General features: G+C 43.9%; 1 protein-coding gene across 1 annotated transcript in view; it reads right to left on the bottom strand.

Moving 5' to 3' along the window:
- The window catches only part of ZFHX4 (zinc finger homeobox 4), a 779,821-nt gene that overhangs the window by 119,105 nt on the left and 636,885 nt on the right, over nucleotides 1-23,831 (bottom strand). The window contains exons 7-8 of the mRNA XM_029591504.1: nucleotides 12,444-12,574; nucleotides 12,053-12,253 (exon numbers count right to left, since the gene is read on the bottom strand). Of these exons, the coding sequence (XP_029447364.1) occupies nucleotides 12,053-12,253; nucleotides 12,444-12,574 (332 nt within the window). The remainder of the gene's footprint in view (nucleotides 1-12,052; nucleotides 12,254-12,443; nucleotides 12,575-23,831) is intronic.

The following is a 23,831-nucleotide window of genomic DNA, read 5'->3' as shown; positions in this document are numbered from 1 at the left end:
TCTACACAAGTGTCTCACCATCATCCATAAAGCTATTTACAATAGAACACCCATCGATATACACTACCCACTCATGCTGCACTTCTCTTCCAGACCCATCAGAGAAGCATACAAGGGCTCACTACACACCCCCCAGCCAAATCCACATATCTCTCATCCACCAAAGATCGAGCCTTCTCAACGGCGGCGCCAGCCATCTGGAACACCATGCCCCCAGACCTTAGACAAAAACCTTGCATGCTGACATTCAGAAAGAAACTCAAGACATGGCTATTTCTACAAGCCTTCCCTGATCTATGACCGTCCCAACTACAATAACTCGCCATGGTCTTCCAGTCGACGTACCCCATCCCTGACATGGCTTCTGACTCTATATTAATTAGTTCCGAGCTTTATGAACAGATGATATTTAGTCAAAAACATATGATATCACTACAGCCCTGATTATATGGTATTATTTATATATTTGATAGTATTCAGTCCTGAGTACATGTTATTATAGTCCTGAGTAAATAACCTGATATTATTTTCTGAGTTAGCCATGCCTCTGGCTCTTCCTCCTCCCAGTTCAAGTGCCCCTGTTTTATTGTAACTTTTGCTCACTTTGCTCTCTCTTCGCCTATTGTTCATGTTGATGTTAATGTTATTGCACCATTGTTTCTTGTAAACCGACATGATATGATTGGTATCATGAATGTTGATATAAAAAAGCCCTAAATAAATAAATAAATAAATAAATCAATCAATCTCACTAAATGCCAAGATTTTGGTCTAAAGTAATAATAAATATTTGTATTTTATATAATGGGTGCTTGATCTTGTTTGTTACTTCCATATGCAATATTTGTTTGCTTGTCATGTGGCTTTCATGTTCCTTTACAGACCCAATCTGGTACAATCAAATCAGATAAATCAAATGCTACCACCCTAAATAAAGGAAATCAACAGTAATATACAGGGGAAAGTATTACATACATCATTAAATTTATTTAACAAATATACTTAAAAACATGCATCTTGATATGTTTCAAACAGCATTTGTGTCAGCTGATGAGTATGACTTCATGTAAACAAGTGAAGATTCAACAAATTAGTCCATATGACGATTGTGATGTGCCTGTGTATAATGTATAAGCTTCCCTTAGACTGATGTGGATGCTCCACTAAAATATCCTCTTTTGTGAGGTGAAACTTGGGCTCTTCTTGGGATACGATTTGAAGGAGGATGATAATAGGATTAAAGCTGAATTTTGAGAGTCAAGTTTTGGAGGAATTCAAAATACTAAAAGCCAATGTTGGCTGGCCATTTTGTTAAGCTGTATTGTGTTTTCAACTTCAGAGAAAACCTTTAAGTGGATGATTAGAAGAATGTCACTCTGATGGTACTTGGAAGAAGTATATAAGACTAATTCCTAGCTTGAGTGTATTTGGGAGGAAATAGATGAAATTGTTGGATTTTTTTAGTGTGTGGCTCAAATGATTGTGTGAATGTACAGTTGATATAAGGATGGCTTGAGCCTTATGTATGAGTTGATTTGAGTGTTTATGGTTTTATTTTATTCTTTTATTATATGGGTTAAAGGGATAATCATGGTATAGCAAAATTGCTTACCTTGTAATAGGTGTTATCCCAGGACAGCAGGATGTAGTCCTCACATATGGGTGATGTCACTGACGGAGCCCTATCGTGAGAAAAACTTCTGTCAAAGTTTCTAGAAACTTTTGACTGGCAGCCTGAGGCTACTGAGCATGCCCAGCATGCCATGATATTCTCTGCCACAGGGGTCTCACTCCAGTCTCGTATGTAGCAATAAGCTTTAGCAAAAAATAAAATAATAAAACATATCGGACCCAACTCCGTGGGGTGGCGGGTGGGTTTTGTGAGGACTACATCCTGCTGTCCTGGGATAACACCTATTACAAGGTAAGCAATTGTTACGATCCCGGTCACTAGACTAGTGACCGGGCACTTACCTCGCCCCGTTCCGCCGCGAAACCGCCAGGTTTTGGGCCCTCAGGACCGCATGGCAGCGGCGTCTCCACGAGGGAGACGCCGCCAGGAACTCCTCCCCCCAGCGGGGGAACGCGCGCGTGCGGGGACCAGCCTTTTCTGCTGCCAGCACCCGGATGTGCTGACATGCCCCCCGTGACGTCAGACGCCGACCGGGGGATTTAAACAAGGCACTTTCTTCTCCAAAGTGCCTTGCAACGAGGTTCCTGCTTTGCAGTGCTAGTTGCCGTTGTTCCTGCTGGATCCTGCTTCCGCTGCCAGTTTGTCTGTTTGCCTGTCTCGACTCTTGCCTGGTTCTTCGACTTCTGCTTGTCTTCAGCCTGCCTTGACTCCGGTTTGTGACTCCGACTCCTGCTTGTCTTCAGCCTGCCTTGACTCCGGTTTGTGACTCCGACTCCTGCTTGTCTTCAGCCTGCCTTGACTCCGGTTTGTGACTCCGACTCCTGCTTATCTTCAGCCTGCCTTGACTCCGGTTTGTGACTCCGACTCCTGCTTGTCTTCAGCCTGCCTTGACTCCGGTCCGTGTCCCTGTCTTCTGCTTGCCCGCCGCCTGCCAAGACTCCGGTTTGTATTCCACTCCTGGGTTTATTCATCCTCGCCTAAGTCCCAGCGGTCCGGGTTCCTACGGGCTCCTCCTGGGGGGACCTCGGACTTCCAGGGCGAAGACTCCTAAGTCCTAGCGACCCGGACTCCCACAGCTCCTCTGGAGGAGTCCCGGGTTTCCAGGTGAATCTCCAGTTGCCCAGTGGGAGTTCTGCCTCCTGACTGCTCTCCAGGGCAGTTGGCCTAAGGGTCCACTTCCGGATTTCGTCCATCATAACAGCAATTTTGCTTTATCCCAGGACAAGCAGGATGCTAGTCCTCACATATGGGTGATTAGCAAGCTAGAGGCTGAGTCATTTTGTATTAAAGCAACAGGGGAGTATTGTTGTTGAAATGAGTCAGCCGAAGATCACAGCAGGCTGGTTGTAGAAGGAGTTGGGTTTAAACTGGAAACAAGTTCTTTAAGACGGATTGTCCATAGGCTGAATCTTGTCGTCCTTCTTTGTCCAAACAGTAATGAGCTGCAAAGGTGTGAAGAGAACTCCATGTTGCTGCTTTACATATGTCAAGTATTGGCACTGAACGATAGTGTGCTACTGAGGTTGACATTGCCCTTACTGAGTGTGCTTTTACTCGCCCTTGGAGAGGAAGGCCTGCTTTTTCATAGCAAAACTGTATGCAATCTGCTAGCCAATTGGATAGAGTATGTTTACCCACTGGTTTCCCTGGTTTGTTTGGGTCATAAGAAACAAAAAGTTGATTGGATTTCCTGTGGACTGCAGTGTGGTTTAAATAAAAGGATAGAGCACGTTTACAGTCCAAGGTATGTAAAGCCTGTTCTCCTCAGTGAGAATGGGGCCTTGGGAAGAATGTGGGTAAAACTATGGATTGGTTCAAGTGGAATTCCGTAACTACCTTAGGAAGGAATTTTGGATGTGTGTGGAGAACCACCCTATCATGTAGGAATTTTGTGTAGGGTGTGTACGTGACAAGTGCTTGCAACTCACTAACCCTCCTAGCCAACGTAATGGCTATGAGGAAGATAGTCTTCCATGTGAGAAATTTAAGATCACAGGAATCTATGGGTTCGAAAGGAGAATGCATGAGTCTTGTTAAGACCAGATTTAGGCCCCATTCTGTGACTGGTGGCCGAATTGGTGGTTTAAGTTGAGTTAAACCTCTCATAAACCTACCGATAAGAGGTTGTGTGGAGACTGGTGCATCTCCTATCTTGTTATGGTAAGCTGAGATTTAACTTAGATGTACTCTTACAGATGAAGTCTGGAGACCAGATTCTGAAAGATGATATAAATAGTCCAGTAGCGAAGTAATGGGGTAAGTAAAAGGATCAATATTCTTTTGCCTGCACCAGAAAGTGAACCTTCTCCATTTTGAAGAATAATTCTTTCGTGTGGAAGGTTTACGTGAAGCTATAAGCACTTGAGATACATTGGTTGAAAGATTGAGTGGTTGCAAAATTAAGCTTTCAATATCCATGCTGTCAGGGATAGGGACTGAAGGTTGGGATGGCACAGCCGACCCAGATCCTGAGTTATAAGAGTGGGAGCTAATCCCAGATGAATGGGATCCCTGACTGAAAGGTCTAGAAATGTGGGAAACCATACTTGTCGAGGCCAATAGGGGGCTATGAGTATCATGGTCCCCTTGTCTTGTTGAAGCTTCACTAGAGTTTTGGTTATGAGCGGTATTGGAGGATACGCGTATAGTAGGCCTGAGTTCCAAGGGCGAGCAAAGGCGTCCTTAGCTGGCCAGTTCTTCTGTTTGTGTAGAGAACAAAAATTGTCCAATTTGTGATTCAGATGTGACGCAAAGAGGTCTATTGTCGGTTGTCCCCAATGTTGAAATATCCTGGTCGCTTCTGAGGGATCCAGGGACCACTCGTGCGGTTGGAACTGACGACTGAGTCGGTCTGCCACTATATTGTGTATGCCTGCCAGATAAGTGGCCCGGAGAAACATTGAGTGATTCAGGGCCCAGGCCCAAATCTGTGCGGCTTCTTGACAAAGGAGATACGAGCCCGTACCTCCCTGTTTGTTGATGTACCACATAGCTACTGTGTTGTCCGTTTGGATGAGAACAGTCTTGTGTGAAAGGCAGTCCTTGAACGCATGCAGCGCATAACGTATAGCTCGAAGTTCTAGAAAATTGATTTGAAATGTTGCTTCGAGTTTTGTCCAAGTACCTTGAGTTTGGAGATTGTCTATGTGAGCTCCCCAGCCCAAGGTGGATGCATCTGTAGTTAATGTTATCTGTGGGACTGGTTGTTGGAAGGGTAGGCCGTTGCGCAAATTGTCCTTGTTCACCCACCAAAGTAGAGAGGAATGTAGTTGGTGGGTTACTTGAATTGTAGAATGCAGTGGTTGAATGGCTTGGATCCATTGTGATCTTAAAGTCCATTGAGTTACCCTCATGGCAAGCCTTGCCATAGGAGTGACATGAACTGTGGAGGCCATATGGCCTAGTAAGGTTAGAAACTGATGAGCTGTTGCTTGTGTTTGTGAGTGAATTGAGTTTGCCAGGAAGGAAAGCGTTTCTGCCCGATCTTCGGGTAGAAAGGCTTTTGAGAGGATGGTGTTCAATTCTGCTCCTATGAATTGAAGCAGATGTGATGGTGTGAGATGGGACTTTTGATAATTGATGAGAAAGCCCATGGAGTGAAGTAGAGCAATTGTCTGGTTGAGGGACACTATTGCTCCTTGATGAGATTGACTTCTGATGAGCCAGTCGTCGAGATATGGGAAGACATGAACACCTTGTTTGTGCAAGTGTCCTGCTATTACTGCCAAGCATTTGGTGAATACTCTTGGAGCAGAGGCTAGTCCGAATGGCAGAACTCTGTATTGGAAGTGTTTGGTGGCCTACCATGAAGCGTAGGTACTTGCGATGAGTAGGGAATATTTGAATGTGAGCATAAGCATCCTGAAGATCCAGGGAACAAAGCCAATCCTCTTTTTGAAGAAGTGGAAGCATGGTGCCTAAAGAAACCATCCTGAACTTTTCTTTTTTTAGAAATTTGTTGATATTTCTGAGGTCTGGGATAGGACGTAGGCCTCCGGTTTTCTTTGGGATGAGGAAATAATGGGAGTAGAATCCTCTGCCCTGCTGAGACCGGGGCACCGGTTCTACAGCCCTGGATTTCAGAAGGGTGGATAATTCTAGTTGGAGTTGAGGCATGTGATGCGAGTTGAGATGAATCTGAGATGGTGGAAACTCTGTGGGAATTGAGAGGAAATTGAGTTGGTATCCTCGAGATATTATAGACAGAACCCATTGGTCTGTGGTTATTGACATCCAATTGTTGTAAAATTTGGATAATCTGCCTCCTACTGGGAGTCCTGGTCGAGGATTCATGGAAAGGCTTAGCTCTCTGGAGATCTTTTCAAAAGCCCGCAGCAGGACCTGGTTGTGTAGTAGGCTGAGGCCTAGGTGCTCTCTGCTAACGAGTTTGTGTTCTGTGCTGAGTTCTGGATTGTCTAGGTCTACTTGGAGGAGAATAAAATCGTTTCTGACGATAATATGGTCGTCTCACATCCCTCCTTTGAGTTCTCCAGGTAGTATGTGTAGTGGGGTCCTGAGGAAGTGAGGAGAGCTGTCGTAATGTCTCATTGTATTCTTTTAATTGAGACACTGCTTCTTGTACTTTTGTACCAAACAAATTTTCTCCTGTACAGGGGAGGTCCACCAATTTTTCCTGGACTTCCATTCATAGGTCAGAGGCCTTAAGCCAGGCCCACCTTCTGGCACTAATACCCAAAGCTGCAACTCTTGAAGATGTTTCAAATGAATCATATGCAGATCTTACCTCATGTTTTCCAGCTTCAAAAACTTTGTTTATGAGGTTTTGAGCAGATTCTCTACATTCTTGTGGAAGAGATGGGATGAAGTCCTCCATTTGCTTCCAGAGGTTTCTCTGGTATTGGTGATGTATAATTGATAGGAGGCTATCCTTGAATTTAGCATTGCACCCTGGAATACCTTGCGGCCTAGAGAATCCAGAAACCTGTTATCCTTCCCTGGAGGATTGGAAGAGTGAACTCTTGTCCTCTTAGCTTTTTTCTGGGCAGATTCTACAACTACTGAATTATGTGGTAGTTGTGATTTCTGAAAACCAGGTGCAGCTTGTACCAAGTAAATGGAGTCCATTCTTTTGTTGATTGGGGGAACAGAACAGGGATTTTCCCACAATTGTTGCTGCAGTTGGAGTAGTACATCATGTATGGGAATTGCTATAATTTGTTTAGGGGGGTTGACAAATTGTAGCACCTCAAGTGTCTGGTGAAGGAGATCTTGTTCTGACTCTAATTTAAAAGGTATAAAGTCAGCCATGTCTTGAATAAAAGTAGAGAAAGTAAGATCCTCTGGTGGAGATTGCTTCCTAGGGTGCGGTGGGGAAGGGTCAGACATGAAGGTTTCAGAAGTGTCTGACTGAGTATCACTCCATGTGTCATAGTCTGCAGTGTCTAGTACTGTCTTCCCTGTTGTTAGTGGAGGAGCCAATCCAGATGGTCCTGGTATGGGTTCCTGAGAAGAAAAGTCCTTTTGCTGTGGATTCAAAGGCAAGGAATCTATTAAGTCTTGGTATTTCTTTTGGATCACTGAATACAATGCGGCTTCTGATGACACTGGGTGTCCAGAAGGAAGTGGCATCGTTGGTATTGTGTGTGATATCAATGGCATCGAGGATTTTAGTATTGGCATTGATGGTAGCGTCGATATTGTAGTCTTTCCAAATGATGGAGCAGTGGTAGTGATAGGCATTGAAAAATGACCTGAAGTTGTAGTTAGCATCGATGTTATCTGTGAGGAAGAAGGAGGCATCGATGTTGGTATCGGAGAAATAGTTGATGTTTCTTGCATCATCGTGAAGGATCCTGGTTTCAGGAAGGTTGTCGTCATCTGGCCGATTCCCGGCATCGGACCGGTGCCTGGTATTGGGCTGGTGCCCGGCATCAGGACGGTTCCCAGCATCGGGCCAGTGCCTGGCATCGGGATGGTTCCCGGCATCGGGGCGGTGCCCGGCATCGGGAAAGTTCCCAGTATTGTTGCCACCGTCGGCTGTACGTCGGATATCGGCACTAGTTGTGCCTGCATCGGTGACATCATAGACGACGAAGACGTCACCGGCATCGGGGATGTCGCCGGCATCGGTGGAGGCACTGGTAGGTGATCTTTCATAGCCTGCAATACCGCTTCCTTTATAAGCAATGCGATGTCCTGCGGTATCGGGGAAGGAATCGGCCTCGGTGGATACGGAGATGAGACAGTTTGCGGTGTGAGTGGCTCTGCCGCAATGGGCCTTGTGTCTTTGTGTCTAGGCCGCTTTTCGCTCGGTTCCCCGTGGGTAGATGTGGACGGAGAGGCCGAGGCATGTCGGTGATGGTGTTTATGCTTAGGCCTTATCTCGATAGTGGAACGTATTGATGCTGTCGATGATGTAGGTGAAGGTCTGTCGCCCGAGCCGTCCGGTCGGGGTTTTTTGAGTAAAACCTTTTTAGGAGATCCTACCGGTGATGACTTCGATGAAGTCGATGGTGAAGGAATCAACTGCAGACTGAAAAGTTGTTGTATTTTTTCTTGACGCAGTTTTCTTCCCTTGGGTGTCATCTCCTGGCATTTTTCACAAGAGGAGATATCATGCTGTTCACCCAAGCAGCGTACACATTCTAAATGCGGATCAGTAATCAACATTGTATGATTACAAGTCTGGCATTTTTTGAATCCCGATGCTATAGTGTCATTGACGGCTGTCGATGACTGAAGAGAATTCAAAAGCGTTTTTAGAAAAAGTTTTTACGCTAGATTACTTCGCCAGCCGATGAAGTATGAGAATGAGTGAGACCTGTGAGATGAGAAAACTGACTTTTAGTCAAAAACAATGAGAGGAATCTCAGAGGGCTCCGGTGACCGTGATGCTGATACCCTGTTTCCCCGAAAATAAGACAGTGTCTTATATTAATTTTTGCTACCAAAGATGCACTAGGGCTTATTTTCAGGGGATGTCTAATAGAGCTGCTGGCTGCCCCTGCCTCAGCCATGTCCCACCAGTGTGCTGTCAGAGAGGTAAGAGTGTGCAGCATTCATGGTAGTCAGCTTGGGCTGACTCTGCTGCTTTTGAACCTCTGCACACTGCTTGGAAGGGGGCCCCCGACTGGTACTGCCACTGTCCCCAGATGTCAGTAATCTTGCTGCCACTGTCACTGCTGCCACATGGCTATTGGGGAGGCGCCTATTGCTGCTACTGACACCGAAGCCCATTCTGCTGCCTCTTCTGTGCAGGCCCCGTGGGCTTCCACTTTCTCCATTCTGATCTCGTACATTGTGAGATCCGCATAGAGAAAGTGCTATTCTTACACATTCCCAAAGATTACATGTGCCAATCACTAAAAAGTAATTTATTTTTTTTTACCTTTGCTGGCTGATCTTAGTTTTCTAATCGGTTGGTCACAGGCTTTTTTTTTTTCCACCTTCCTTTTTTTATTTTTTTGCCAATTCCTTTTATATTGTCCTTTTTTCTTCCGTATTTCTTTTCTCTCCATCTTCTTCCCTCAAACACAGTCACGTTCTCATTCTCACATGCATTTCTCTCTCTCTCACACACACAGGCTCTCACTGTCACATGCTGTCTCTCATACAATCATTCATACACACAGTCTCTCACTGGCACATGCTGTCTGACTCTCACACACACTCAGGCTCTCACTGTCACATGCTGCCTCTCATACAATCATTCATACACACAGTCTCTCACTGGCACATGCTGTCTGATTCTCAAACACACAGGCTCTCTCTCACTCCCACATGCTGTCTTGCTCAAGCATAGGCTCTCACCGTCACATGCTGTCTCTCTCACACACACAGAGGCTCTCACATGCTGTCTCTGCAAACATTCAGATCCTCACTCCCACACACAATCTCTCAACTCATTTTATACACGCACGCACACACCCTCTACACACCCTCAACCTCTCTCACACCTCTGGGCCTCCTCTTCGCGGGTCGCCGCAGGATGGGCTCTGCAACGGCCCTGAACTTCTCGGGCCACGGCAGCCCTGCTACCGGGCCTCTTCCTCTTCTCCGGCCCTGCTACCGTGCCTCTTCCTCTTCTTGGGCTGCTGTGACTTGGGATTCGCAGCGACCCGCGGCGGCTCCTCCTCTTCTGCACGCGCTGATGCTCTTCCTCCTTCCTGCCCACGTGGCTCCGGCAACGTTTACTTCCGGGGCCGCACAGGCAGGAAGGAGGAGGAGCATCAGCGCATTTCAATGTGATCTTTTTCTTTGGGCCGTGGTGACGTGATCTCCACCACAGACTGCCGATCTGCGTGTCGCTGCTCAGCGGCCGCATGAGCCTCCTTGCGCCCGGGGGCATTGGCTCCCCTCGGGATACCACTGCTCGCATCGCCCCCTAATACTTTGGAAACTTTATTTAAAAAAACAAAAAAACAAAATCACATCACAGGATTGACCGGCCCACCGAGGGAAGCCCGATCCCCCGATAGGTCAATCCGCCCGTTTACAAGGGATGGCTTACTTTCGGGGGAGGTCTTACATTTAGCAATTTTGCAAAACCTCTACTAGGTCTTATTTTCGGGGGATGTCTTATTTTCGGGGAAACACGGTAGCAGCGCGGAAAAACGAAGACTGGAGTGAGACCCCTGTGGCAGAGAATATCATGGCATGCTGGGCATGCTCAGTAGCCTCAGGCTACCAGTCAAAAGTTTCTAGAAACGTTGACAGAAGTTTTTCCTGCGATAGGGCTCAGTCAGTGACGTCACCCATATGTGAGGACTAGCATCCTGCTTGTCCTGGGATAATGTATTTAATATAAATGATTGCATTTATATGTATTAGGGGGTGTGCATTTGTTTTTGACATATTGGCAATCCACAACGTATATGTCCCTATTTGTTGTATTTGTGGGGTCACGAAACGTATGACGAACCCCCCACGAATACAACAATTCTAACAAATAAACCCCCCACCCTCCTGAACCCCCCCCCCAAGACTTACCAAAAGTCCCTGGTGGTCCAGCGGGGGTCCTGGAGCAATCTCCTGCACTCAGGGTATCGGCTGCCGGTATTCAAAATGGCACCGATAGCCTTTGCCCTCACTATGTCACACGGGCTACTGGTGCCATTGGTCGGCCCCTGTCACATGGTAGGAGCAATGGACAGCCAGCACCATCTTGTGCTCCTACCATGTGACGGGGCTGACCAATGGCACCGGTAGCCCCTGTGACATAGTGAGGGCAAAGGCTATCAGCGCCATTTTGAATACCAGCAGCCGACAGCCTGAGTGCAGGAAATCGCGCCAAGACCCCCGCTGGACCACCAGGGACTTTTGGTAAGTCTTGGGGGGGTCAGGAGGGTGGGAGGTTGTAGTTGATTAAATTTAAAGGGTTGGGATGGGGTTTTTTTTGGGAAACGAATACATAAGTAACTAATGAACGGATCGGGCTCCCCCGAGAATGGATGCAACGGATTTGGCTCCCCACAAATATGAATACCGACTGGGACGAATCCGTCCCTGCAGCACATTCCTAATATGTATATTTATATATGCTGGCTTGCAATGTCTTCAACACTATGAAAACATTTTTTTGGAAAATGTTTCTTGTTCCTTTGACACAAAGCAAGAATATGTTTTTAGGCTGCCATGTATCCACAAATGTTTGGGTTGAATAATTAGTAAATCCTGAAAAGGCATACATTTACAGCATAATATTGAACTGGGAGTATTTATTGTCTGGTGCTTACAGCATAGAATTTTAAATCAGGAGACGTTTTGAAAAATATGTTCAAAGTTATCCTCTGCCACCAACTCTCTGTGGTAAGTTACACTGGAGTATAGGTACTATAGTACATTAAAATGTTTTTAGAGTCTGCAGGCCCAGATTTTATATGGCAGTAATGCTGCCATATAAAATAATCTGGGTTTGATTTCTGGCTCAGGTCCTCCACTCCCCAAGTCAGCCTTCAGTGTTGTTCTGAGGCTAAGCATTGTCAGAGCAACACTGGATACCAACACAGTAGGAGAAATGATTGAGTCTTCCTGATACTCAATATTGGAAGCTTAGCAAAGGGTTCTGGATGAGAGGGATCAGGTCAAAAGTTTTTTAAGCCTAGGTAGCCAGTCAAAGTATGTGGCTAGCACTGAAAATCAACAGTAACCATCTAACTTTCTTCCTCTGTCCTAATCCTACTTCAGGAGTTGCCTAATTTTCGAAGTAGTTAAATTTGGACTCTCCGAGTTAGTAAATTTTCCAAAGGATCGATCTAACAATTTAGCAGCTAGATATCTTCCAAAATCAGTTCCAACACTGTTTTATGAAATGAAAAAAAACCATAAATAGAATCTTAACACTATAGTTTCATTTATGATCCATAAGCAGTTACTAACTGGAAGAGAAGCATACATATTACATTATCAATATTTTGAAATAATTCTGTTAATAGAGCCTCAATAATCTGTAATCCTTACTGTCATCAGTAGTTTCTCAACACAGTCTGGAGATACACTGTGCAAATGGGTCAGATGAAGTTGAAGATGCATTTTGTTGCTGAGGACATCCTGGCAGAGAGGACAGCAGATAATCGGCTGCACGGAATGTTGGGAGAGGATATGCATCTGGATACGGTTCTGGTCCTTGCTGTTGTAGTTGCAATAAGGACACTGAAAAAACTGACAAATATCAAATAAACAGATATGTTCACATCTTGGGCCTGACTCACTAATGCTTTTTTTCCCTATTCGGTATCTATGGGAAATTTAAAAGCTTAGTAAATCAAGTCCTTTATGCATTTAGCAAGAGATGAGCGTATTTTAAAGTATGACTTTCTATTTTGCTTCTGAAATGTTTCACCATATCTACCTGTTCATGACCAAGTTTATTGTCTCCAGCAGGTTTGCTTCTCCTAGATGTACTGCCCTCTTCTTTGCCTTGCAGTAGCTGTTGTTTTCCTACCACAGAATTCACTGGCTCTTTCTCTAGTGTACTTGTACCTGTTCATAAAAAAATAAAAATAATATGTTCAATAGTATTATACAAGAATAAGAGGAAGACATTAAAATTTGGAACAAAATGCATTGTTCTTCAGGGTTACAAATGGCTAGTTATATTGTAGAGGCATTTGTTTCTTAGGGCCTCATTTTCTAAGCGGCTCGCACGTGATAAGGGACCTTTCGCACGCGAAAAGTCCCTTATCGCGTGCGATACCAGGATGGGAGCAGAGTCGGGGCAGAGTCGGCCCCGAAAGAGGAGGAGTCGGGGCGTCACCGGGGCCGACTCTGCACCAACGCCGTGGACAGCGAAAAGCTAAGGCCCTTTTTGCGTCCTATTTCACTCCCAATAGCTGCACCTCCTATGGTGGTGCTATTGGGTGCGAAACCGGCAGCGATCGCACCGCGACAGTGCTATTGCTGCCGGCTAGCGCAGGCTCGCCCCCCCATTTTGGCCCCCCGCCCCTCATTTCCTAAAGTATCGCAGGCCTGTGATACTTTACAAAATGAGGCCCTTAGTGTTTTGGTTTAGTACACAATAAAAGGTTTGTTATGGATAAGTAAATGTGCAGGAACAATCGTGAAAGGTTGTGTAAAAAGTATATTTATCTTTGAGTTAATTTGCTACTTTATATAAAAATATTTGGCAAAAGCTTTTGTAGAAAATCTAAAATAGTCAAACGGAAAAGCTTGCAAAGATCATGTTAAATCTATGGGTGTACAATGAGAAATATTTTCAATCTACAAGTAACTTGCAGAGATGAAAACTCAATTTCTCATATTTTTCACTTTTGGAGTTAAAATGTTTGTACAGCATTATTGGTGGGTGCAAATAAAATACCTTTTACCACTGGATTTTGGCTGGGAAGAGGTGCTATGAGTGCGTTGCCAAATGCATTGTTTTGTGTTCATACATTCTGGCTGCCTAACACAAATTGTGTCTGCTGGCAACAGATTTTTCTAAATGTGAATGTCACAACTAAATAATGGCTGAAGGAAAGTTTGTCAGACTTAGTTATTTAGACATGGGGCATTTGCAAATATGGAAGGGGGGAGAGGCTTAGGAACTCTCAACTTGACCACAGGAAACCATGCTATTTTGTTAAATATAAATGGTAACACATTTTGGCTATCAACTACAGTAAGCAGACTCTATAAACACACTTTCATATGTACTCCTCTCTTTTGTTTAGATAACCTTAAATTGCCTTGAAAGATTAATCAATAACAAGCGCTCACCAGCAACTGCAGTTGGAGTTTCTATATTTCGTTTAAATGAAACAAGGGCTTACTGTATAAAATTAGACTTGAGATTCTTTGAAAATAAATTTCTCCTAAAATGGAACAGTACAATAATTTTGTGATGCTGATAAAAATTTACTATATATCAACTAACCTCGTTGCCTTGTGCAATGACTCTGCAACACTCTACATAACAAGGACACTGCTCGTTATGAGGACATTTGTGCGGGCGCCGATCCTGAAGCAGTCTTATGTTCTGACTGCTCCCCTATGGTCGGCTCCCGTGTTTTATTCTTTATTATATATTCAAATCCGTATTTTATTTAGTTTTTATTATTTTACTAAAAAGTCCGCTGCCCAATTCCCTCGAGAGTCTCACCCGTGTAGCAGACCGACCCTTCACCTTAAAATTGTTTAAATGTTTATATACACTTGCTGAATGAGTTTTAACAGCTAGATCCAGTGAGGTTCAGGACTGGTCTGCCAGCCCGACACGGTCCATGTTTCAGCGGTTGCCTGCTTCAGGGGCTGCGGGGACTGGACTGGAACCGGGACTTTCTATAGACCTGTGGGTTTGAATAAAGAAATAAATTGGTCCATTCTATGATAATGTAAATAATGGTTGGGCACGGCACGGACACGGACTTGGGCGAAGGTAAAATTGACAATCCGAGTTATTTACCCCGTAGTACAATCAACACAGCAGATCCGGGGGGTAGTCTCTTCCTTTGAGACTAGCGTGACTCACCTATAAAAGGCTGGGGTTGGTCCACAATGAAAATTAGGAAAATCTATCTCACCAGTAATGATAGTATGTACCACTTCAGCCATAGGTAGTGATATTGTATAAAATATAAAATATACTATAAATTTTACAAATTTCACAGATTTAGCAACAGTCAAAATAAAAACATGTTTCACACCACATTAATAGTGATAAAAAAGCAATATCACATTTCTGCAAGCATCTTAGTGGAGCTTTCAATAGCTTCAACTATATGAAAAATTCGAAGTTCCTATATAGGTGATGTCACTTCCCCATGGCAGTAGAGCACCCTGGGTGCTCACACCGAGGATCGCAGGGAGACATTGTGATTGGCCCACGGTTTGACGTCAGAGGGTTATAAAACAGCTGTGTAGAGAGAGACGCCGGATTCGTAAGTGAAGGCGCCGCTCACAGGAATGAGATCACGGAGAAAAAACAGTGAGTACTTGATATAGCTCAAGATTGAGGTACCGAGATATTCAAACAATTGAGCATGAATTTCTTAGTTAAGAGATAATAATAATGGTATCCACAGGTCTATAGAAAGTCCCGGTTCCAGTCCAGTCCCCGCAGCCCCTGAAGCAGGCAACCGCCGAAACATGGACCGTGTCGGACTGGCAGACCTGTCCTGAACCTCACTGGATCTAGCTGTTAAAACTCATTCAGCAAGTGTATATAAACATTTAAACAATTTTAAGGTGAAGGGTCGGTCTGCTACACGGGTGAGACTCTCGAGGGAATTGGGCAGCGGACTTTTTAGTAAAATAATAAAAACTAAATAAAATACGGATTTGAATATATAATAAAGAATAAAACACGGGAGCCGACCATAGGGGAGCAGTCAGAACATAAGACTGCTTCAGGATCGGCGCCCGCACAAATGTCCTCATAACGAGCAGTGTCCTTGTTATGTAGAGTGTTGCAGAGATAAAAATTTACTGGCAGCAATTAAGGTCCAAAGGTTAATACCAATATTAAATGAATGACAAAAGGTTAAATGCATTTCCAAAATCCTAAATATTAAGTTGCTGTGAAATTTATTTATATGTACTACTTTTTATGATTTGAGTTCAAAGTATGGGTCAGATATAGAAAAGGAATTTTCTCCTTTTGTCTCTATGGGAAAAATGCTTAGTATATTTAGTCCCTTTTCTTTTACCATGCTGGTCAACATATTAAAAATATTTTTTTCTATAGATAATTCTAATATTATGTGTATACATTGTATTTAAAATTATGCCTGAAGCAGCTATACAATGTGGGCAAGACTTGCATACATCAAAGGAGAGAGTGCAATTCTAATTTCCCAGTCCATCAGAAAATTCTTTCCAGCGTCAATTTGCCAGATAATCTCTTCTGCTAGGCTGGATATTACAACAGCATTGGGCAGGCATGTCACATACATCTCACGACAAACACAAAACCTCATTTACCAACCATTCCAATCTCATCACTGTGCAGCATCATCTGACCTTTTTTCTGCTGTTTATTATGAGTATTTCTAATTTTAACTTTCAATTTTCACCATCTTCCAGTCAATTTGCAACTAAATTATTTCCAGGATGAGGACACTATCACTGGACAACTGGGTGCAAATACATCTTGAAATGCAATGAAGCTAAGCCATTGATTGCTATCAGACCAAACATAAATATATAGTCCACTGGTAATCTGATTGTATGCTGTGCATGAAGATTTATCTTGATTTTTCAGTCCACATAAGGTTCATATAAATGAACAAATTAAACCTCATTGCACAATAACCTAGTTTTAATTTACAAAGAGGTCAAGGATGTTATAGAAACAAGGTAAAAATGAAGAATAAAAATACATGGATTTTACCTTTAGAATGGGGAAAAAAGAAATGCTTTGCATCTGATAGAAAATTAAAAGAATTTTGTAGTAACACAAATATGCCATTTCAATGTAAGCCTTATGTGTGAGTTGATTTGAGTAAATGACATAAATCAAGAGGCTTGATACAATATATATAATTTTTTCAGTTTCTAATCATATCTGGGATTTTTTGTTTTAAATCTTTAACATGCACACACAACTAACTATAATTATTTAAGTAAGCATTAAACCATAACCTGCCTGGCATGCACGGTGAAAATCTGTTTTTAAATGAATACCTCATCATGCTTTACTTTGCTTATAAATTTGTGAGTTCTAGGAAAATGCTTGTAAGACTTTCCATTTTGTAAGAAATTACGCAAAGGGCGCTTGGAGGGTAAATAGTTGTTTATCCCAAAGTCATGAGGGCTCACCTGATCAATAGGGGCATGCTGTTTGTATAAATTGTTGCTAATTACGTCCAATTGTGTATATGATTTGCTTCTGCTTACTAGGGCTTTTGATTATTTTTGCAATTACTGAGTTCAATTTAAAGTACCATTTCCTTGCAGATAAATTGCTTGTCTATGACTAAAATCTCTCTGATGAAAACAATCATTCCCTAGATCCCATTATTCCCATAGAATTTTGCTATTTTTCATTTTTGAGTGGAAAGCATACATGGCAGGAACTTCACATTACTGCTTTATTTTTTGGGTCTGGTTTTATAGCAAATTTACTGATCTCTCTCTATCAGTATGTACTTTTGCTAGTCATAAAAATATCTTAATAAATGACAGTTATTGAGAAAATGATTGCAAAGAATATTAGCAGCATTAAAGATTACTTTTCTAACAAGGTCAAAAAATTAACTCTCTTCATTCACAACTGAGAAGTAATGAAGCAATTGATGTTACAGTTTTTCAAATCATGTGTCATTCAAAGATTTCCTAAGTTTTCATGTACCTGATGTTTTAAAATATCTTGGGCATAACTCAAACATTTAGAGGGTAATTTTTCAAAGCATTTCCACAAGTAAAACAGTGCTTTACCCACAAGAATGGTCTGCTATAAAACTTCCCACCCAACATGACATTTATGTATGTATTGCCTGTATGCATGCAAGTTTAACTGCAGCCAGCAGAGGCATTCCTGGAAAAAGGGCAGATGAGGTATTTGTACTTATATGCATACTTTTGCATTTTCAAAAGTATTTGTATACATTTTCTGCAAAATAACTGTGAACAATTAGCAAGTATAAATATGTGCAGGTAGTTTTAGTGAGATAATTTTCAAAAGGAATTTTCAAAGGAATTGGTGTTCCAATTACGCAGGTATGCAGGTTGTTACAAAACTATTCCTTTTATGTGGACACATTCGAGCTATTAGGGCTTTATTCAACTGAAAAACCCCAAAATGGACCTATCATATATCTACTGCTGTATTTTTAACTTATGTATGCTATATCATAACATGATATAAATCTGTATATATCTAGTATACTGGATCTAGGCTTTAAATAAAATAAAAATATGTGGGTACCTAAAATGGTATATCCATCAGAGAACCCTAAAATAGGGTAAGTAGCATAGCTAATGTTTTAAATGATTTGAAAGATACTTAATGTTGCAAGCTTTATTACCAATGGCAAAGAATATCATTTGTAACTGTATACCTAGATGACATCTTGATATTCTCAAAGGACCTGAAGTCCCATCAATCTCACATCAGAACTGTTTTTCAACACCTCAGAGAGAATCACCTCTATGCGAAACTAGAGAAATGCATCTTTGAACAAAATCATCTGCCCTTCCTGGGATATATCATTTCCAATCAAGGATTTACGATGGATCCTGAAAAGCTTCAAGGGATTTGTGACTGGCCCCAGCCAGTAGGCCTCCGTGCCTTACAAAGATTCCTCGGATTCACAAATTACTATAGGAGCTTTATCGCCAACTATTCCATGTTAGCTGCTCCACTCACTGTGATGACCAAGAAAGGAACCAATCTCCAGATTTGGAGTCCAAAGGCTCAAGCTGCATTCCATGCATTAAAACAAGCTTTTTGTTCTGGTTCCTGTCTATGACATCCAGACCCAAACTCTCCATTTGCCGTTGAAGTCGACGCATCCGCCATCAGAGCCGGGACAGTGTTGAGTCAGTACTCCTCCAAAGGTACATTGGTACCGTGCTCTTTCTATTCCCACAAATGTTCACCTGTGGAGCAAAATTACACAATTGGAGACCGTGAACTCCTAGCTGTCAAACTAGCACTCCAGAAGTGGTGCCCATAGCCAGAAGGTGCACAACACAAATTTACCATATTCACAGATCACAAGAATCTGAAGCACCTAAAAGAGGCAGGATTATTAAATCTGAGACAAGCCGATGGGCATTATTCTTCGAGTGATACAATTTTGAGCTACGCTACCGGCCAGCTTCAAAGAACCTCCGTGCAGATGCACTCTCACGCTCCCTCGAACCAGAGGACACAATGGACACCCCAAGACATATTATTGATCTGGCCTGTGTGTCGCTTGTGGTTACCACCACAGTACTCACTGGAAAGACGGTCATTCCATGCTGACTACGTGAACGTGTACTCTGCTGGGCCCATGACTCAAAGCTAGCCGGATATCCTGGTTGAGCCAGAACCCTGGAAATATTAAGACGGTTCTACTGGTGGCCCAGCATGATAATAGATACCCGTAATTACGTTGACTCATGTCCTGTATGTATGTCCTGTATGTGCACAACAAAAGCCTCCTACAGGTTGGCCATGGGGACTTCTCCAACCACTTCCAGCACTCACCGAACCCTGGTCCAGTATATCAACCGATTTTATCATCGACCTACCTCCGTCTAAAGATAACTCTGTCATCTGGGTCATCATTGACCGCTTCTCTAAGATGGGACATTTTATTCCTCTGCGGAATCTTCCATCAGCTCCCGAACTTGCCAAACTGTTCCTGAGGCACATCTTCTGCCTGCATGGCCTACCCAAAGAAATAGTTTTGAACCGAGGGCCACAGTTTGCCACGAAATACTGATCATTATGCCAGAAGTTTGACATCACCCTGAGCTTCACATCGGCCTACCACCCTCAGGCTAACGGCCAAGCAGAAAGAACTAATCATACCCTGAAAACCTTCCTATGTAAATGACCAACAGGACAATTGGGCTGACTTGCTACCATGGGCCCAGTTGTCACACAACACGCACATTGCTGCTGCCACTGATGTCTCTCCATTTTTGGTGGTGTTTGGACATCAACCACAACTACCCTTGCCTGTACCCCTCTCTGTGCCTTCGCCAGCAGCTCAGTTCATTGCACAGACCATCTGCAATGTATGGAACCAAGTGAAGGAGCATCAGACCAAGCTGGTGAACGTTCTGATAAAGGTTGCTGACGCTCATCTGCGGTCAGCCCTACTCTTCCAACCCAGCCAAAAGGTGTGGTTAAGTACCAAACACATCAGACTGCAACTTCCTTCTCATCACCTAGCACCAAAGTATATTGGGCCATTCCCAATCCTCTGCCGTGTTGGACTGGTAACCTACCAACTCCAGTTGCCGCGATCCATGGGTATCCACAATACCTTTCACGTCTCCTTATTAAAGCCACTCATGCTCTCCTGGCCTTCTCAAAGAGATCCACTTCCTCCACAGGTCTCCACAGAACCCAACAACACCCTCCAGGTAAGAGAGGACCTCAACGTCCATGGGCTTCGAGACCGCTGTGAATATCTCCTCGCCTGGGAAGGGTATGGGGCCGAATAAAACTCTTGGCAGTGCTCACAAAACATCCTTGACAAGGATCTCCTATGGGGTTTCCATAGGGTGCACCCAGACAAGCCTCGCCTGAGGAGGGGGAGGCCTAGAAGGGGGGAGTACTGTTGGGTGTCCTGTCCACGCTTGGCCAGCATCTGGGCCTGCTCACCTCACCAAGACTTCCCCGGGTCCTGGGTCATCCTCCCCTGCTTCAACAGCGAGCACAGCCAGGCCCCAGTGTCCTGTGGCGGCGGTTGCTGGACCTTTCACCTCCAGCCAGGCCTCACAGCAGGGCTCGGCATCCTCTGTGGCATTGGCCCCACCCCTAGGAACGTGCGCGCGGACCGCCCGGCTCCTTAAAGGGCCAGGGACAGATCCCAGCACAGCGGCACGCCCTGATTGAACGCTGCTTAAAAGGAAGTGCCTGCCTGCACTTCCTTGCCTTGGCAATCAGGTTGATCATGCTGTGATTTCTAGTTTGCCTCTGCGTTTCCAGTATCTGTTTCAGTCTTGTTCCAGTCTCATTGCAGTTCTGTTCCAGCATCCTTCTCTTCCTTTGTCTCCCCAGGTAGTACATCTCGGACTGTCTTCTCGGTACTGACCTCTGCCTGTTCTTGACTATGTTGATCGTCGCCTGGATTTGACCTTTGCCTGTTTCCTCGATCATGTCTGCACACTGCCTGGACCAGACCTCTGCCTGTCCACCACCCACAATGACCATCAAAATTAACCATAACAGCCCATAGCCCCAAAGGGAGAGTCATCAACAGCCCCATTGGGACCCAAGGGGTGAGCCATAGCAGCCCCATTGGGACCCAAGGAATGGGCCAGCAACAAAATCCCCAATATCCATACTGGTCTCCCTACCCATCTTCCTAAACAGTGGGTTTCCAAACCATAAACACCACCTCACCCCTCCCATCCAATACCACTTTTCCCTTAAACCCCATCTCAAACTTGTGACTATATAGCACATAGCCAGCACACTGCAGAGTGTACACATACAAAAAGGTATTTAAAGAAAACAAAATAAAAATTACAAATAATAAAACAAAAGTTCCAAAAGCAAGTCAACTAAGAGGGGACCCCCTGACCATCCTTCTCGGATAATAGGATCCATGCCTCTCTGGCAGCCAGCATCTCACAGCTGCCAGAAAGACTTTGCAGGATGAAGAAAACCAAAAAACAAATATAGCCATGACTTTTTCCCCTTTTGAATAAAAAAAGCAGTGATCCGTCCAAGCTCCCAGCATTGTGACAATATTCCATTTCTCTGGGATTCATATGTCCAAATGAGAGAGTGCAGTTACTGTAGCCATAGCTAATTTTAGAACAAGATATGTATTCATTAGTGGATAATCAAACCGGACAGGATAAAAGCACTTTCTTAAGTAGTTGAAATACTCCCAGCTGCCAAATGTAAACACAAGACAATTTGTACAAGCAGGTAAACAAAGAGGCTTGTGGGGAAATGGTCACTGGGACAAAAAGGAATATAGAAATAAAAAACAATATGCTTATTTGAAGTGCACATAGCGTGCACTTTGAACTTCCAAAGAAGGGAAGCTAATGTCCATCATCAGCAGGCTGGCAGTCCCTTCATACTATCATGGTCTTCTGCCTGTACTGTGCTCCAGATAGGTATCTGCCACTTTTCAACTGCCTGGATGCTATGCAAAATAACGGCCTTGCCATCAGAGGCCAACCGCAGAATTGCCGGGTAGAGAATGGCATATTTGATATTGAGTTTTTGCAGTTCTTTCTTCATATTGGTAAATGATTGTCTCTTCTACTGGAGCTCAGAAAAGAAATCTTGGAAGAATATGACTCAGCTGTCCTGATAGATATGTCCTTCAACTCTCTGGCAGCATTTAAAATTCATCGCTTGATACTGAAGTTGTGGAGTTTAATAACTATCCTTGGACTGCCCCTTTGTACTGGAGCATCTGATCTATTTTATTCACTCCTTTGCTGCCATGAGATTTAGAATGTCCAGCAACCATTTTGAGAAAAATTATCTTGGGTCAGTACCTTTAGCTTTCTTGGAAACCCTGAGCACACTGATTTGCAGCATCAAGATATGTTTTCCAGGTCTTCTGTTTTCTTCAGAACAGAGCTGTAATTTCTCTTGAGCTTATCAAAGATAGCACAAGAGGATAGAGATGTGAATCGTGTGCCCTATCGTCTTAACGATCAGGTTCGGATGGTGGGAGGGATCGTTAGAGATTGTGAATTGGAATCGTTCCGATTCCAATTCACATTGTTAAATTTTTAGTGAGGCCTGAGCAGATAAACAAAACCCCACCGACCCCCCCCCCCCCAAAAAAATGTTAAATTACCTGGTGGTCCAGTGGGGGGGGGGGGGGGGTCCCCGGCGCGATCTCCCGCTCTCGGGCCATCGGCGCCATTTTGGCTACCACTGATAAAAAGGCGCAGATGGCCCGAAAAAAAAAACCCACCCCGACCCTTTTCAAATTACCCCTTTGCTTCTCCCACCGTCCCGACCCCCCCAAAAACCTTTTAGATGTACCTGGTGGTCTAGCGGGGGGCCAGGAGCCATCCCTTCAATCGTGCCGGTGCTGGAGGTTTCAAAATGGCGCCGATCGCCTTTGCCCTTACCTTGTCACAGGGAGTGACCGTCGCTCCCTGTGACAAGGTAAGGGCAAAGGCGATCGACTGCCAGAATGGTGCCGATCGCCTTTGCCCTTACCTTGTCACAGGTAAGGGCAAAGGTCGCTCCCTGTGACAAGTTAAGGGCAAAGGCGATCGGCGCCATTTTGAAATCTCCAGCACCGGCACCGGCACGATTGAAGGGATGGCTCCTGGACCCCCCGCCCCTATAAGTTCATTGAGTGCAGTCTTTAAAAGATTGGCTGAGTAGCCAGGATTTTAGGTCTTTTTTGAAGGATTTTAAATTTTCTTGATTGGTGAGGAAATGAGGTAATGAATTCCAAAGTTTTGGGCCAATAATGGAAAGGGCTCTGTTTCTGGTGGAGGATAATTTGGCCTGTGGGAGTGAGGGAATCACTAGTTGGATTTTACTAGACGTTCTTGTTGTTCGTTGAGAGCAATGTAAGTGAATGATGTCATCAAAGGTGGAGTAATCGGCTTTGTAAATTGCATTGTGAAGAATAGAGAGAACTTTGAATTCTACTCTTTTTTCAATAGGGAGCCACTGTAATTGATTGAGAACAGGTGAAATGTGATCGGCTTTTCTTTTCCCTGTTAGTACTCTGGCTGCAGCGTTCTGAAGGAGCTGTAGGGGTCTCAAAGAAGATTTAGGAAGGCCAATCAAAAGGGAGTTGCAGTAATCCAGACTGGAAAATAAAAGGGCTTGTAGGACGGTTTTGAAATCATGAGGGTGAAGCAGATTAATAGCAGTTAATAGACTTCTCCTCCAAGAACGTATCCAAACCTTTTTTGAACCCAGCTACACTAACTGTACTAACCACATCCTCTGGCAACAAATTCCAGAGCTTTATTGTGCGTTGAGTGAAAAATAATTTTCTCATATTAGTCTTAAATGTGCTTCTTGCTAACTCCATGGAATGCCCTCTAGTCCTTCTATTATTTGAAAGTGTAAATAACTGAGTCACATCTACTCATTAAGACCTCTCATGATCTTAAAGACCTCTATATCCCCCCT

The sequence above is a fragment of the Rhinatrema bivittatum genome, chromosome 2 (genome assembly GCF_901001135.1).
Source record: "Rhinatrema bivittatum chromosome 2, aRhiBiv1.1, whole genome shotgun sequence".
NCBI classification, from domain to species: Eukaryota; Metazoa; Chordata; class Amphibia; order Gymnophiona; family Rhinatrematidae; genus Rhinatrema; species Rhinatrema bivittatum.
This window is presented reverse-complemented; position numbering and strand designations above follow the sequence as displayed.